Here is an 18,077-nt window from a genome sequence, read left to right as displayed (position 1 = left end):
ACTAGTAGAACCAATGGGTCAAAATTGTGAAGACGCAGAGATTTCTTTCACTGCAGATATTTGAAGAGAATCCAGGTAATCAACTGTCAAGGATGCTGCAGCTGCATCTTGCATTGAGCAAGGGATTGGACTTCATGTCCTCCAGGATCCCTTCCACCTCTATGGTTCTATAAATACTTGCTTTGCAAAATTTTCGGTTATTCTTTATTTTATTAGATTTTTTTACCCATCCTTTACCATAAAGTTTCAGGGTGGGTTCCAGCAATAAAATACACAATTATAAAACAGCTACTACAAAAATGGTAAAAACAATTCAATATATTAAATAATTAAAAGCAATTCCACGTACAATAGTGGTTAAAAATCATTCCAATATATATGCAGACCGGCATAAAGATCTCGCAACATTCCAAAGTGAGGGAGAATTTTTTTCAGGTAAAATCCAAGTGTTCAGAGTTATTGGCATCCTTGTGAACTAATTCTGTGTTAACAACTGGTTGTCTAGATTATTTTTGCAGCTCAGAGTTACGTATGCAGGAAAGGAACATTCATTCATTCATGTACACAGCAAAGCTCTGATAAAGTATATTAAGTGGCTGGGGGGGGAGTTAGAATTTAGTATTCAGAATATTAAGTAATTTTATAGAATAGTTCTGAAGCATGCTAGTTGTGAAAAGTTCTATTAAATACTCCTTTTGAAAAGCTGCAGTGTTGCATGAGTCTTCATCATGCAGTTCATATTGTACCAGGATTTGTTATTGCATGTTGAATGATAGCTGTTGTAAAGGAAACTGGGGCAGTAGCTGATTAGCACATTATATGGTAGATTGTTTTAAGTACGGGCCTCTCAAACTCTGCCAGGTTGTCTGAAAACAGAGGGATTAATTTACATGAGCGAGGATTCCTGGTGTGACCATGTTAGATAAAATTAGACTCCTCCTCCCTGTTTTCACTAGTTATCTGCCAGGACCTTTGTGACTCAAGCGCACTTCACTGTAACAGCAAACGTTACATAAACCCAAACATGGAGCCTATTTGGAGTTTGTGGGCAGACCCAAATTATGATGCAAGCTTCAGTGGCAAGTGTGCAGTGAAGCACGGTCAAATTATGTGAATGGGGGAGTGAAACAAGAAGGCTTTCCAGAACAGCCTTTTTCCTTTAGACAGGGCTTGAAAGCTCTGGGTAACTTTCTGGTGCAGTTTTCAGAGGCAGGAGTTGGCAGGGATCCCAGATCTGAATGGAGTTTGCAGAAGGTTGGTATAGTTCTGTACTAACACGACATGAAACGGAGAGACTTACACTTGTGTGCATTTTTGTAAGTTTGCTTTCTCTCTCGCTCTGCCAGAGGTGGAGCTGTGAATAGTGTTGAAGTCCCGTAGATGGCCTTTGCAGAGTTAGTTGATCAAAGTGGATAATCTCAAAATGAGGGATTAACTGCTGCAAGCGGCCCACATAAGCCATTCTGAAATGTGATTTGGCCAAAGTTCAAACGCAGATGGGAGTTGAGTTTGCTATTAACTCAGACGAAATGCTGATGTTTGCATGGAGCTATCACAGTATTTTGGAACATAGTAGCTCTTTTTAAACTGTATCGCAAAGACTTGTAATTGTTTACAAAGCTGACTGATGTCTAAGATTAACATTTCTGCGTGCTTAAAACGCTTAAGCTGTTATTTTGTAAATCATATTTATGATTAAAGTGCTTCTGTGATCAAAATAAGTTCCCTGAACAGAATGTGATCTGTGTTAAAGCGGCTTCTCTGCAGAAGTTTAAAATGCACATTTTTGTAAAAGAAAAAACATTTGACAAGGGTAAGCAACAAAAGATACAAAGAAATTTGTATCTGGTAATTTCAGCCTTCTGATTGTAAGTGCTGTGTTTGTTTTGTTTGATTTATTAACAAGCACTGGCTTAATAAGCTAATTTTAGAAGCTAATAACCTGAAAAGCATATTTAACTCCCCTTCATAGCACAATTGAACAACGTAAATTTACATGTCAGAGTGCTATAAACACAAGACTTCTGTTTACGACAAGAGATAGTAATAATTTTGTCATTGTAAATCTCTTGAAGCTGAAATGTGAAAATAAATTGGTGACCTTATCTGCAGTTTATATTTTTAACACTAAGAGAATTGGTGATTATTTATTTGTTTACTTTTTTTTTTTTTTGCATCCCAACTTCCATAATACTAGAGGTTTCCTCTCGCCCCCGATAACATTTCGCTGAGTTTTATGTACATGTATAAATATAAAATAAAATTTAAGAGCATCTTACCGTGCAAACATAGTGTGGTTTGCCCTTATTGTTTACTCTGAATCATCACTCAATTTTATCAGTGACAAAGCACGAAGCTGCCTGTACGCTAGAATTTCTGTTGTAATCCTTCTAGGCAGCACATAGTAATTATACTGCAAGAGTCTAGAATATTTTGCCAACATAACTACATTAAAGTTAATTGAATGACCAAGTGTGTCTTGTTCTTAATCAGAAGTGCTGCTAGTATTGCAAAAGTGTTCTTTAAAAAAAAAGTCCTCACGTCAACAAAGCAGTTTGTTTCTACCCAGTTATGCTTTGTCTAATAGCCTGTTACACCTGCTTGAACCCCTTTGGTGCCACAAAAAGTTACACTGCAACATTCTGTTTCTTGGCATATTTTATAATTGCAATTGACCCTAAAGTTATGAGAATATAAATTTGGGAATTCAAAAAACCTGTAAGACAGGGAAAATAAGTAAATGAAAATTTCACCCCTGTTTCCAAGATAGCACAGCTGTGTCCCTCTCCCCTACATCAGCAAAATAGCATCCCATTGAGCTAAATCCACCTCTGGTCTTTGAATATAGGAAACACTGTAGGGTTTCAGTAGGTGGTTCAGTCAGAAAATGTGCCTTCTTTGCCATAGTTCTGGTTCACATGTAACAGTAAGCCACACCATGGCTTTGTGCAAAAAAAGAGGAAAAAATCCATGTGGGATTCTGTACCAAAGGTTGCGGCCACAGTGCTTCTCCTCAGTTCTTGTTACTGCTGTACTATCCAGGGCAAAACCATGGATTAGTGTAGTACTGTATAATGTCCAAAGCCATGTCTTGCTCAAGACAAAAGACAAACAGTAAGCAAGGTCAAATTGAGATCTTTTAGTTTTTATCCATCTGTTTTCAATAACTGTCTAGAAACCTTTTCAGGTCTTAATGTTTATCAAGGCATTGACAGATGTGAAAAATATTTGTTTTAAAGAAGAACATTGGGGTCTGTTTTTATTGAATTACAAAAGCTGGGATAAAAGTTGTTGGGAAACTAGTACAAAGGGTAAATAGTTCATTAATTCATATATTAAATATTATACTGCCAGTATTATGACGGCAGAAAATTTCCACATGTTAGAAAGCCCTGTGGCGTATTTGTTAAAGCTGATGCAGAACAGTGAAAAGGTCTTGTGACGTATTTACAATGTTCCTTGGCTTCCTGTTCTTCTGGTAGCTGCTCCTGACAGCTTCCACTTAAAACTGCTGCCTGCCACTCAGTCTGCTGTTTTGAACTACTGTTGCGCTTTCCACAGCCATTGGACTTAATGTTTCTATCTAGCGTCTGATTTACCATACAGATTATGTCAGCTGTTGCGTTTTGTACTGACGGTAGAACAGCAAAACTAAAGGAAGTTCTAGGCTGATGCAGTGGCGTAGCGTGGGTTGTCAGCACCCGGGGCAAGGCAAGTAATTTGCGCCCCCTAACCTGTGGATTTGCGCCCCCTAACCCAAACCCCCAGATGTTGCGCCCGGTGCGGCCAGCCCCCCCTGCACCCCCCACGCTACGCCACTGGGCTATTGCATTGTCCCAGAAAAGGATCAATAAAATTTATCTACTCCGTCTGCTACAAGAACTGCTGAAGATGATTCCTGTTCAGAGTTCGTCTGTGATAGTGGAGCAGATGTGTATAAAAAGAGTAAACTTTGCAACAGCAGCAGTGTGGGGAGTGGGGGTTTCCCACTCCCTGGGAAGAGTGCAACCCGATATTAAGATATTAATAAGAATTTTAAAAACTCTTCTCTACAAAGCTTTAACTGTCTGTGTATCCTGATTTGCACATAAATGATTGTCAATAAAAGGGAGGGAGAGAAGTGCAGATCTTATGACCGTTAGCGGCGGCTTCATCTTTATTCAATCATAGTTATTGTAGTAATAACCAGGAATGGGAGAAATGCTTTCTATTAGTAGGCACCATCATTGTGCTTCTTTCACAGTGGGAAATCCCACTCCCAACTGTTCTATCATCCTTCTGGATTTTTGCACACACACAGAGGGAGAAATTTATTCAGTGCTGAATTCTGTGCCTAGTACCATAGTCTGGCTTTTGTTTTCACCCCCACAGAATCTCAGTAAACATATGTTTGTCTTAACTGGTGTAAGGTGCTCTGTGATAGCAGGTCAGACTGTTATTTTCATTTTGTGTTACCATTTTAGGAATCCATCAGATTAATAAACTATCTATGAACCTGTTGTCGTAAATCTTTAGAGCACGATTGCTCATGTATTAGAAGTTGTGTATTGAAGAATTTTAATTTTTTTAATGCAGTACAGCTGACAAATGAACTGGCCAGATTATGATCTATTAAGGTAACTAATAGGATCCTAAATCTAAAGAAGGGCCAGTGGAATTTTAACTCATTTTCTTAGTTTCAAACCTCCTGGTGCAGGAGGAAGAGAAGAAGAGTGTAGGCATTCTATTCGCCAGTTCCTGAGGCAAACAGTTAAAAGAAAAAAGTGATGAATCAGCAGCAGTGTAGACCAGGTGCCACCAATCTTTTTGGACTAGTGGACACATTTTGAATTTTGAGAGAGTGCTGGTGGCACCAGTCATACATGGCATAACAGAAAATGGCTGCCATGGGGTGTGGCATAACAGAAAGTTAGAAAGACAACCATCCCTGAGAGCCAGTTTCCCTTTTCTGATGCAGCTGCACGTAATCCCTGAAAATCTGTGTGGAATAGTTTTGGATGTGGTGTGGGGAGCTACAGGGAAGGGGGAATTGTAGAAAATTGTCTCCCTTCTCTTACGTGAGCAGACTCCACTATGGGATCAAAAGCTGTGCAAATGGAATGCCAGCATTGGATTTCAACCTTTCACCTCAGCGTGAGTTCATGCTTTTAAAATACAATTTTGACAACTCTTAAATTTATATTCTGGTATCTGTCATATCATACACAAAGAGATGGGACATGTGATATGAGCTGTTCTTGTCACATACTTCATGCTTTAATGTACAGTTGTGTGAGGTTTGAGGTGTAATGCCTGTTGGGATACTGCCAGGGAGACAAAGTCCACCATGGCCCCAAGCCGTCTGCCGGACGATCCATCGATCTCCCGTAGGCACGCAGTATCAGCAATTAGTGACATGAGTTTCCTGAAATATCTTGCCACATTCCAGAGCTCATGCACACTCTATCAGCAGATAATGCACAGCAAAAGTCGCACTCAGGAGAGCATTATTTACAAGTTTTATTCAGCGTTGATCAGAACAAAGAAAGACATGACTGCCTGTGTCAGTGTCTCCAACACAGAGAGAAACGAAAGCAATAGAAAACATAAACTTCCTGTGAACAGGAAATACGCAGACTCTGTGACTCACAGCCTGCTCCCTTTTAAGGTGGAACGGAAATATCCTAACAATGCCATGATTTTATGTCCTAGGAAGGGATAGTTGATCTCACATGGGTTCTTTAGGCTGGGGAGTGAGGGTGCTGCCAGTGAAATCTAAGAGTAATTCTCCTGCAAAGTATCAGCTTAATACTGGATAAGCAGCAGATTCTGTCTTTCAGATCTCCTCTTTAATTACTACCAGATAAGAGAGATGCACTCTCTCTAGGCCTTGATTTTCATACTGTAATACCCTATATAATATTACTCACAGGGTGGCTTTACAGATAAAAATAGTCCAGTTATATTCCTATTTTATTAGGTCCAAGTATTCACACTTTTCAAACAAAAGAAGACATAATATATAATTTCATCAGTTACCTCACAAAAGCCCCTTCACATGAACGTCTCATTTGATGTTGGATATCCAAAATCTACATCTGTTGCTCAGTTCCTTCTTATAAATATTTTGGTACAAGAAATGTTGGATTTGTAATTTTGTCTAGATATGCCATTTTTCTACCTTTACCACCCTAGTCTAATATTGAAATTTATATCACCATTGAAGACTTCACTGTCAAAACAATTAACAAACACTGCCTGAGTAGCCTAGTGAAAAATGCCGTTAATGATATTTCTGTCAATCAAAACTATACATTGCAAATTAATGAGTGTTTGTTCTTACATCAGTTTCTCAACCAATAGTTTATATATGTGTGTGTTACAATGTAACTCCCCTGCCATTTTAAGACGATGTAAAATAGAAGATACAGTACTGGTAACTTGCCAATGAATGGATCAGATACTATTTTTAACATTGACTTGTATTGGGATTTAATATTTGCTAAGTGTACAGTAGCTAAGAAGGTTGAAATATCTAGCCTTTTCTTTTTGCTTCTTGTAAGGGTTCAGTATCACTAATATTGGCTCTAGCAAAACCCTAAAGCACTGCTGAACTTTTAAGGCCTCCAAATAGTAAGTTAGCAAATCCACTCTGGGAATCTCGCCATTGTTATAAAAAGACACTTGGCACTTAGTACTTTGTCCTATTTAGAAGCACACAATTTACTAGGCTATAAAATGCAAATATACTTGCACAGCACGTAGTTTTGTAAATAGACTAAATGGTCTGTTTTCGGATATGGTGGAAGATTACTAAGAGGAAAACTAGAAGTGAATCAGTGCAGAGATTTATTTGCTCCCAGACGTCTGGGGTCCCCCCACTTTTTATTTAGAACTCAGAATTACAACAGAAGCATATGGTTCATTTTTAAGTTTAAATGTGTAGTTTTGACACCTCAGAGAGCCCTACCTTGTTTTGCTGATTGGCTGGGAGGGTCTGGTTGATTTAGAGGTGTTCGATGAATTAGCTTGAATGCTAATCCTAACAATTAAGAATAAACTTGAATTAGGATTCTTTGTGCCTCTTACTAATCGGTGGTGGTGTTTTCACCCCATCTATGATTGATCATGTGATTGATCAAATAATCCGAGGATTATGTTGTTCTTGGGATGGAGTGGCAATCCTAGGATTTAGAGTTTGCATTTAGTGCACCACTGACTGCCACAGTGAAATTTGGTCATAAATCAAGCAAGAGCATCAAACTTTCATATGAACATACTCCGATTGTAGTTCTTTTGGTTGCTATTTGTGCAATTACTATCACAGACCCTGAAATAGCAAGCATGCTTTGAGATAATTTATGGTTTGGCCACAAATGTGTACAAAGATGAACATGAAATATTAAATTTACACACCCACACCCAAAAAGGCTGCTGGAATTCCAGATGAGTAGATCCTTTATCCTGGCTTTGCAGTTCCCCCCTGTCTGTTCTCTATGCAATGCCACCTTTTCAGAAAGTGATATATCCATATCCCAAGTATACTCCTCCCCAAGTATTATTTAATGTCTTGATGTACAAACATGGGATATTCCTTTATTATTTATAAAAATGAAAGTACACATTTAGATGTCTGGTTTTCCTTTCTATCCCCGAGGTATGAAAGCTGACCAAAATTAGATGGCCTGTGACCTCATGCAAGGATGTAGACTTTAATTTCAGAAAAGAAAGCTGATGTTTATAAACTATCAGTAAATCTTGAGGACCTCACAGAGGGGACATACTGCATAGGGCTACCAATTGCTGAGTCTTCATTTATGTGTGATATAAAAAATAGCTATGCAGATTTTTGGTTCAAAAAAATATTAGGTTAATCTGAAGGGGCTATTTCAGGCCCTTTCTTATTTCGTATGAAGAGTCAGTGAGGCTTACGCAGGGCTATTCCAGAGTTTTCCTGATACCACTGTTTTTCTTGGGATTCCTTATGAGATATCTGGGGGCGGCAGATCCTTAAGCCAGTAATGACTTGATTAATGAATAATGCCACTGTCTCCTATGTGATGAATTGGTGGGTAGACACTCTGGAAGGAGGAAGAGATGTGTCTCTTCTCAGATTTTGTGTGTGTTTGAATGAACAGTTATGCAGTAGGAATGTATACTTGACAGGTTTATCTATACAACCTTATTGCTTACTAGTAACTTCTTTCATAACAGGTTTAAAGCAGGTCGGATATTTGTTAAACCCAAAGGTTAAAAAACACACAAAACAGTTTCTCTAGTTGTGCCCAGAATAGAACAGACTCTAGTTGCAGTTCTTGGATCCAAAACCTTCAGTGCCAGAGAAACATTAAGGTGCTCACAGATCTGCTTCTGCACCAGAGAGCAAGGAAATTAGAAGTTAAGGTACTCGACCTCAACATCTAAATACGTTCTCTTACTCAGCCAGTTTACACCTTAGCCTCCAGGCATTCACACTTTCCCTTGATCTTTCTGCCCTAAATCATATTTCCCTCTACATATTCAGTGTATGTATTGGATGAGCAAAGAATTGAATGAAAAGGGTGTAGTTCAAAGAAAGGTTTTAAAACTGCTGTGATTCAGCTACTCTTTATATCCTTCACAAGGCAGATTTTCAAGCCAAATTTCTTACTGATATAATTTGTCTTGATTTTATGATGAATAGGATTTTCAGGCTTTAAAAAGATAGAAAGGTGAAAAAGCAACTCGCCTTAAATATACAGCCATTCCAGTAGCCCTTATAACCAAGGCTAAACATATTCAAAAATTTGTATAATCATTTTGGGGATTTGTGTTGAGCTTCCGGTGTTGGTTTCTTGTCAGAGTTCTGCCATAACTGGTCTGGTCAGGTTATGAACAGGGAAAGGGGAGGAGAAAAGTATTGCTCATAGAATCTCTGCAGTACCTAAATAGAGGACTATGTGTATTCTGGATGCAAGAGTTAGGTAATGGAGGAAATAGTCCCTGCCAAGTTTCTGCTTTTTTTTCAGTCATAGGAAATACTAGACTAGCAATAAATAAATAAAAAATACCTAGATAATCTGCAAAGAAGCTTGGTTTTGTAGCCCTTCCAGATAGTGCAATGGTAATATACTTTTGCAGTCATGTTGCTAGATTTCATTTCATATTATACTTTTTAAAATTAACAACTGATAAAACTGGAAATACACATTCCTTTTAAAAGTGTCTGGCTCTTCTGTTACAGTAAGGGGAGAAAATCCCGTGCCTGTATCAGTCATACCTGGGGTTGAAGTAGCTTCGGGATAAGTATTTTTGGGTTGCATGCTGCGGCGACCCGGAAGTAACGGAGTGCATTACTTCCAGGTTTCGCTACTTGCGCATGCGCAGACGATAAAAATGATGTCATGCGCAGAAGCGGCGAATCATGACCAGCACATGCACAGATGCACGGACGCGGGTTGTGTTCGCTTCTGGGTGCGAACGGGGCTCCGGAACGGATCCCATTTGCATCCAGAGGTACCACTGTACTTGTTTGAATCTAAGGGATGTGATTAAATTACAGTAGCTAGAAGCTTCAGGAGCCTACACTTATCAGCCTTGAGCCTGGTTAAGATCATAAGAGCTTGCAAAATCAGGCCAGTGGCCCGTCCACCCCAGGATCTTGTCCTCACATTGGCCAACAAGATGCCAATGGGAAGCCCACGAGAAAGCATAGAGCTTTCTTCTCGCCTACGATTTCCATCAACAGGTGTTCGGCAACCTACTGCCTTTGACAGTGAATGTAGCAGATTGACACTTCTTCATAACCTAATGGATGCAGTATTGCTTAATGAATGGCCTGGTGTGCACATCACACATTAGCACAAGCACATGGGTTTCCAAAGAAGAGATCATGGCCACCTAGCTCATCCCTGACTACTAAACCATGGTTTAGCTTAGCATGTCGTTCGAACTTGACTCATGGTTTAGCTTTCGCCAGACTACCCACAAGCTACAACCAAGATTCTTTCAGGCGTTTATGGCTCATGGTTTGTCCAGGAGATCTAAACCACAAGCCTGCATTCATATGACATGCTAAGCTCTGCACGCTCTTGCCCTAAGTTATGGTTTGGCTTAATATGACATGCAGACCAGAAACTTGCACTCCTTCACCTATAGGTACATGCCTAGTACTTGAGATCTTCACTGGAGGTCCTTCTCTAGGTTTCCCACTTCTTAATACAAGGTGGGTATTACTAGGGAGAGAGCCTTTTCAGTGTAGATGCCCTGTTTATAAAATGCCCTCCCCCAAGAGGCTTGTGTCACAGCCAGTGCTTTTTTTCCTGGGGGGACACAGGGGTACGCACATCCCTAAACATTTTGTGAATCTTTGTACTTTTGTCCGTTTACTGTATTTGTTTTCCCCGATTTGAACTATAAAATGGTGATTTTCTTGAGTCAAAATGAGAGTACCCCTAAACATTTTTAAAGGGGGGGAAAGTACTGGTCACACCCACTGAATATTTTTGATGCCATGACTTTTTTATTTGCCCAGGCCTTTTAATTACAAAAGGCATATTCGACAATGTTCTTTTGCTGGTTTTGAAATGGTTTTACAGTGCTGTGTCTATGCTGACTTTTAGATTGTATTCCTTCTGATTAGTATTGTTTACAACTGATGATGATGGCAAAAGTTTAAATGATAATTAGTGGGGGTTTTCAAATAAGTTTGTAAACTGCCAAGAGGACTTGAGTTGTATATAAATGTAACAAATAAGTTTGAATGACCCTAGATAAAACTTTCATAGTGACTTCAATGCAGTGCTGCTGTTCAAGGGATTTAAGTCGAATATTCACCTGCCAGCCACGTTAGAGTGGATAAATGGGAGATGTGCATGACCACAACAGGAATAGGTGGCTGTGGCTGCCAGCTAAAAAACTGAGGTTGCTAGGACCCTGCCCAGGGCCAGACTAGGCCATTTTCCCACTTGAGATGAATTGTCCTGCCACCTTCTCCGGCACTTCTTTCCATTGCCAGCTGATAGCTTGGAGAGAGTGGGATGATCCCTGGGGGACAAAAGACAAGCTACAGCAAAGAGATATTCACGCTTACCCAAATAAACACTATTATTATTATTATTATTATTATTATTATTATTATTATTATTCCTGCTAACCTAGCAGTTCGAAAGCACATCAAAGCACAAGTAGATAAGTAGGTAACACTCTGGCGGGAAGGTAAACAGCTTACCAAGTTAAAACAGTACCAACAATAACCAAGCAATCAATGGCAAAACAAACAGTAAAACAACAGATGTATGGAAAAACAGTGGGCACAATGTGGAAAGCCAACACACAGCAGCAATCTGTGTCCAGAAAAAGCAGCTTTTTATTTCCACATGCAGTGGAGCAGGAGAAGTTCCAACCTGGTTTAGAACCAGTTCCATATTCTCGGTGTTTGCTAACATACTCCTTCTTTTTCCCTTCCAGAAAGAAGACACAGCTCCTCCAGCAAGCCACCTTTAACCCCTCCTTCCTCTTCAGTATTCTCCCTCTTTTCGCCTCTGACTTCAAAAAGCAAAGGTAGCAGCGGAGGTGGGAGCAGTCGTTCATCCAGTGGCGGAGGTACTAGTGCATCGTCATCATCCAGTTCCAAGTTGTTGAAGTCACCCAAAGACAAGCCGCCAATCAGTGGAAACAATAGGCCAATGCACCTGGTACATAGCAAAGGTCTCCATGACAAAATGTGAGTATGCTCTTATAAGGAGAGGCACTAAATGTTCAGCAATGGATACAAATACTATCTCAATTTTGTATATCTCATTTTGAAAAGGCATATTTCATTTTGGTCTAGGGCTCCTTCCCAGTAACTGGCGTAAGATCGATGCATATCTTCCACCCACCCATTCCCTTTCTCGTCCAGTCACTAGGATAGTGGCACATAATGTTCTGGAGCTAATAGGAACCATGCTTGCATTAAACCGGGGTGTGGGTGGTTTGCAGATAATTGTTAGAGGTAACAATGGTTATCATTAAATATAGTGTGTAGACCTATATACTTCACTAGTGCTTGAAAGGGAAAGAAGAGGACAGTTTACATGGGCACAAAAGAAGAAGGGCTTAGCCTATAGGATTTATGCAGAATATTAGATCTGCCCCAGGGCAGGGCTTTGGTCTTTTAGCTGCTGAGCTGTAACTTATAATTATATTGCAATCCAATATGAAGGAGGCTGCACCAGCAGCATCACTGCTACACTTTTTAATGTTTCTGGAAGGGGAAGGATGATAAAGAAAAAGAGAAAAACCATATCAAATTGGGGGGGGGGGAGGAAACATGCTCATATGGCAAAAAGAAAGTTAAGTTAAGAGTTGGTTACAAGTTGCTAACTGGGATTAAATATGTTTCCTGAGTTTCCTAAGCATGCTGGAAACTTCTGAGTTAGAAGGTCAGGGCCACCCACTAATTTTTATATTTTGTGTATTATCATTTTTTTAATTTTGTACACTACTTTGCCTCCAAAGATCACAGGGCGGTTTACATTATAAAGTTGTTGGACATAGAAATCATACTGGTGCAACATTGAAGTAGAAATGTATTAAATGTCAAATGGTTTCTGCGCACATACTCTAAAAGTGAACAGCTGAATCTGATATATTGTGTACCTGAGAAAGAAGAACAAACGTGATCGAATAAAATGTGCATACGCTTTATAAAAGGGAGATGAGCAGCCAGACATCCTATTTTCTATTTTGAATTGAACACAGTAAGTTGGATCCAGACTTTGTCCTCCACTAACGGAAGCACTCTTTCAGTCCATGGGTTCCTTTGGATCTAGTGGCAACCTTTGCCCAGATGGGCAATTCACATTGTGGTCTGTGCACCCATCAAACCCGCAACTATGCCTAATGATTGTATTAAGCATGGGACCGTTTGCAAATTAAAAAGGGGCAGGGAGCCTTTACTGAGATGTTCACTTTTCTAGTAAAACGGAATAGTGACACACATAAATCATTGGGGTCAACAGCAAAAAATGCAAAATATGTTTGATTTAAAAGTTATTTATTTTTTTAAAAGCCATAAAATTCAAAAACCGACATAATCAGTATGCAGGCTCTACCTTATTCCACAGTTTTTTAGTCATCAAAAAGCACAGTACAGTTTTTTCATTCTGTTCCTAGTGCTGTTTCCCATTTGTATGAAGCTGCTGGATGCACTCATTGAGGGTTAAGGCATGGTGGTATCAGTATGCTAATGGCACCCAGCTCTTCCCTTCATACCATCTGAACCAGATGTAGCTATATCTCTGCTGAACTGGTGCCTGGAGGTAGTAATGGACTGGATGAGGGCTAGTAAACAGAAGGTGGATTCTGACAAAAGGAGGGGTGCTGTTGGTGGGTGGTTCTAATGTTTGGGAACTGTGTATTTGGCCTGTTCTGGGTGGAGTTTGCATTGTCTCTGAAGCAGCAGGTACGTGGTGCTGCTAGAGCCATTGTTGTCGTTGGGAGCTCAGGTAGTTTTATTGGCTAGGACTGCCTATTGCCAGCTATGGCCGGTTCAGCAGCTATAGCCGTTCCTCGGTTGAAACACCTTGGCCACAATTTTGCTTGCTCTACACATCATATAGCATCTATTTTGTGGGATCTACACTGGCTACCAATGTGGTTTGGAACCACCTTTTCCCATATCAGCCAGCCTGTGCCATCAGATTTGTGGGGGGCACTGATTATCAGAGAATATTGCTTGCTGTGTGTGGTTGTGCCTTCTCAGTAATTACACCCCAGCTGTGGATTTCCCTTCCCCTTAGAGGCCTATGGATGGCTACATATCTAATGGAGATGCATCTGTTCTCCCAGGCTTTTAGAGGACCTGGCTGATCTGCTCTGGAGTTTAGGGTTGTTTGTTTTATGTATCACTGCTCCTGATTTCTGTTTCAGCTGTATTTTACTGTGTGTTGGAAACTGCTTTGCTGAAAAGCAGTCTACATATTTTATAATAAATTACCTATTTCCTCCTTGCAGCATGACTCCATCTGTCAAAGTGGAAAAAATACATCCAAAGATAGATGGTGCACTATTGAAACCTGCTGTTGGTCCAACCTGTTCTACTACTGTGAGCTCCTCAATAAAGACTGGCCTTAATCCCTCAATACCAAAGCCACCCTTGCCTTCCCCTGGACAGATACTGAATGGTAAAGGTCTTCTCTCTGTGCCTCCATACTCGGAAAAGAAGCAAGACGAGAGTACAAATAATAGGAAATTTTTACACAAAAGATTGTCAGGTAATTTTTATAAGACTTTTTTTTAAAAAAAATAATAATCTTGCTTCCTAACAATAAAAATAAAAGAGCAACTGGCAAGGGTTCAGAAGCATAGTCTTCCGGCTTCAGATGTACTATGGTTAATTTCTAACAAGCCAACGATTTGTGAAACTGGTTAGCCAAAGTTCTGGGTCTGGGAGGGGACATGAAACATGCAAGGGTTTGGTAGGTTTGGGCTCTTTCACATATTGCTGTACCAAAGTTTAGTGTGACATCTGAGCAGAGCTGTTGTATGATAATAAATCTTGGGCACTTAGAAATGCTGTCTAAATCAGGCATAGGCAAACTCAGCCCTCCAGATGTTTTGGAACTGCAACTCCCATCATCCCTGACCACTGGTCCTGCTAGCTAGGGATGATGGGAGTTGTAGTCCCAAAACATCTGGAGGGCCGAGTTTGCCTATGCCTGATCTAAATGCTAACTCTTGGTTGGTTCCAAAGCACAGATATTACTCAGCTTCCCTTTTTCTCCTGGTGCAGCACTATTTGAGATCCTGCTGGTCAGAAAAATCAGCCGCATATGCACGCCCAGCCTTCCTTGGATCCTAGCCAACATTATTAAATGTGCCTTAAATCATCATAATGTGGCATGAGCTAGAAATGCACAAAACGAAATACGCAAGTGCTGATTAATAGTGAAAACGTTCACTATTTCCTTTAAAGTGTCCCTCATTTGAAGTATAATATATATTTTTTAATCCTCCTAGGTGAATTAAGTGGTATGAAATCATTTCCCTGGTGCAAGAAATAGCCCTAGATAAAGGCCAAGAACCGACACAGTCCACACAGCTATGTAGTTTTCAACTTGGAAGCTTTGATAGCAAATGAGGCAAGCCATGAACAGTGTGTTGACTCTTGGACAGGGGATCGGAAGAAAAGCACTTACGGGATGGGGGTTGCACATATAGATCTCTTGGGTCTTAGCTGCTGTGACCATTTATGGACCCACAGTTACGGAATTTTGCCAGTTATGGAAGCATGTACAGTTAAAGAAGAGCACTGTTATTTTTTAAATAAAAAATAAATGCACCTGCTCCTTAATCTCTTCAGTTTGTGTTTTTTTGAAATCTTAATATATGAATTTAAGAAGGTTTTCCTCCCGTTTTCTTACCTATAGCATCATATATAGATTTTTATATAAATGTAAGAGAGATGTGGCTTCCACTTGACTTAAAATGTATAGTATATGTCAGTAACACTGAACTGTTAGAATATGACAGTATGATTCATTTTTCTAGTTTTACTTTAATTTATATTTCTTTGCAAAGCATAGTCTTTGAGTCTGTGTGGTTTCTTTCTCACGGATTCTATAAAGAAGAGGGGCGTAGGTGTAAAGAAAAATACAAGTATGGCAATACCTTTACTTGCTTTCACATCTTAAACTCAAAAGCAACTCTGGGGATAGTTCTGCATTGAAATAAACAAATTCAATTTCTGAATGAAGCACAAATGGCTGTTGTTGTTTGCATTGTTATTATTTGTATTATTATTTGTATTTAACAGAGAGAGAATTTGATCCTGATATCTACTGTGGCGTCATTGACATAGAAACGAAGAAACCCTGTACTAGGTCTTTGACATGCAAGGTAAGATGCCTTCTTAATGAACTAAGTTTTCTGAACGTCAGGACAGAGAAGTCAAAGCATGATTTAGGTGATTCAGACAACTCCCTGAAAACAACTTAGAAAACTGGTAGTAAGAAGGTTAGAGCTAGACTGTAATAGGAAGAAAATCTAGTTTAATTTAAATCTTCATTTATGTGTTTTCAGACAATGCAGCTAAATGGTTCCAGTTCCTCCTTCCCACCCACTTTGTTTAAAAAATTGGGAGATACTCAAATAGGTTTTGGCAAAATAGGGAGTTCTGCTTAAATACGACTTCATCTTTTGACATGGGGAAACAAGGCAAGGCCACAGGAAATTCTGATGAGAAAATTCAGATACTGGAATTACTATCCTAGAATAATGCAAATGAAATGATTAAAGAAAAGAAGCAAATGCAGTATAAAAATATAGATCAGATATGCTCTGAATTGCATTCACACTGTCACCTCAGCTCCTTTACTAGGGCAATACTGCAAACCTCTTTGCTGTCCTTATTACCAAAGATGATGTGCAACTGTGAATCTGTGGCTGGGTTTGAAGTGGTACTAAAAATGTGGGGTAGGGTATTTATAGCTATAACATGTTGAAGAATGGCTTGTACACAAAACCCTTTAACTGCTGTGCACAACACCTATATTTCCAGCAGAGGGAGCAGCAGCTAATGTAATTTAACAAAATGGCATTTCTATGTTTAAGTGGATATTAATGAAATTCAAGAAACACCACTATATTATATCACAAACACTGCGGAACTTGGATACACAATCCAGCGTTAATTCCTGTACTATCTATGGTTAGGACCATATGTACTGAATTTGATTTACCATGAGCTAAGAAACTCCATGATTATGACGTTTTAATGGGTTTAATGCTCATTTTTAATATCTTATTAATGCCAGATGCAAGTATGGCACATGGCATTTGCAGGTCTTGTTTGAAAGTTTGGCCTGTGTCACTTTATGCCAGTTCATATATTTATGCAGCCAGATGTATGATGCATATAATAGGCTCTTTTCCATTTTCCTCTCTGTATTCCTAGTATTCTTCCCTCTATCCATTTTTGTGGATTAGATTGGAGTTCCTTTTTGCCAAGGTCTCCTCACCACTACCAATTCTCCCCATTCCACTGTTCCTGATCCAAAAATGCTTCATAAATGACCACACTACCCACCTCCACATATGTATTGTGCTCTGTTTTCCTAAAAGCAAACAGGATAAATCTGCACTAGTGAAATGCCAGACATAACAATACCTTGGTATATTCAAAGCTTGGTTTTACATATATTGCACAGGTATACCTCTTCAACCTGGAGTAATCGGTTGCCTTTTAATTTCCAGACACATTCCCTAACTCAACGGAGAGCTGTACAGGGTCGAAGGAAACGATTTGATTTATTACTAGCTGAGCACAAAAGCAAAACCAGGGAAAAAGAATTACTCCGCCATTTGGATCATCATCAGCAGATGCCCCCTCTCAGGGAACCACATCCCTCACCTTCAAGAACTTCCCAGGAGCTGCACCAAAATTCTCATGGAGTTATTCCTACAGAATCAAAGCCTTTAGTACCTACTAAACCCAAACCTCACACCCCCAGTCTTCCAAGGTAAATAAAATCACCCAGTGACTTTGGTAGCCTTTGGGAACTTGAGGAATTGTGACTTTCTGCATTAGGCCTGGTGAATACTTGCTTGTCTGGTCCGTCTGCTCCATTTGTGCCACTCCAGGTAGCACCAGCTCTCCCATTTTAAGATTTTAAGTGTCTGCACTGACCCATACCACAGTCTCACATTAGAATTCCTATGACACCAGTATAGGCAATGCAGCATGCTTTTATGTTGCACTCTCACAAGCTCTGGACTGATCTGAATTAGCTCTGCTTATTGAGCTTAGCATGGTAACCAGTTAATGAAGATAAATGATCAGACCACCTAGATATTTTCAGGTAAGGCGGTAGCCCAGATCATTTTGACCTGTTCCACAGCCGAGAAGCATGAGAACGTTAATAGAGCAGCGGCTGAGGGCTGTAAATGCCAAATAGTTGAAAAGGTTTGGTCAAAGTCTCCATTCTTCTAAATTGGAGGCCAGGAGTCACCATATGCCTCTCTCTAAAGCCGAGAAACATTTCTGCAATTAGTCTGCCTTTGGTTAAAAATAAAAATCCTATCAACACATTGTGTGAGCAGAAGGTTTTTCCAGGCAATCTATGTAAGGTAAGTTT

The 18,077-nt window shown here is 39.7% G+C and overlaps 2 protein-coding genes across 3 annotated transcripts in view; both read left to right on the top strand.

Moving 5' to 3' along the window:
• The window catches only part of LOC309525153 (uncharacterized protein C3orf49), a 254,711-nt gene that overhangs the window by 91,245 nt on the left and 145,389 nt on the right, over positions 1-18,077 (top strand). The window lies entirely within an intron of this gene.
• Positions 1-18,077, top strand: part of ATXN7 (ataxin 7) — a 90,732-nt gene that overhangs the window by 65,664 nt on the left and 6,991 nt on the right. For both annotated transcript variants that reach the window (XM_082209440.1, XM_082209441.1), the window contains 4 exons: positions 11,428-11,683; positions 13,957-14,216; positions 15,758-15,840; positions 17,197-17,462. In XM_082209440.1, the coding sequence (XP_082065566.1) occupies positions 11,428-11,683; positions 13,957-14,216; positions 15,758-15,840; positions 17,197-17,462 (865 nt within the window). The remainder of the gene's footprint in view (positions 1-11,427; positions 11,684-13,956; positions 14,217-15,757; positions 15,841-17,196; positions 17,463-18,077) is intronic.

The sequence above is a fragment of the Podarcis vaucheri genome (assembly GCF_965113315.1).
Source record: "Podarcis vaucheri genome assembly, chromosome: 2".
NCBI classification, from domain to species: Eukaryota; Metazoa; Chordata; class Lepidosauria; order Squamata; family Lacertidae; genus Podarcis; species Podarcis vaucheri.
This window is presented reverse-complemented; position numbering and strand designations above follow the sequence as displayed.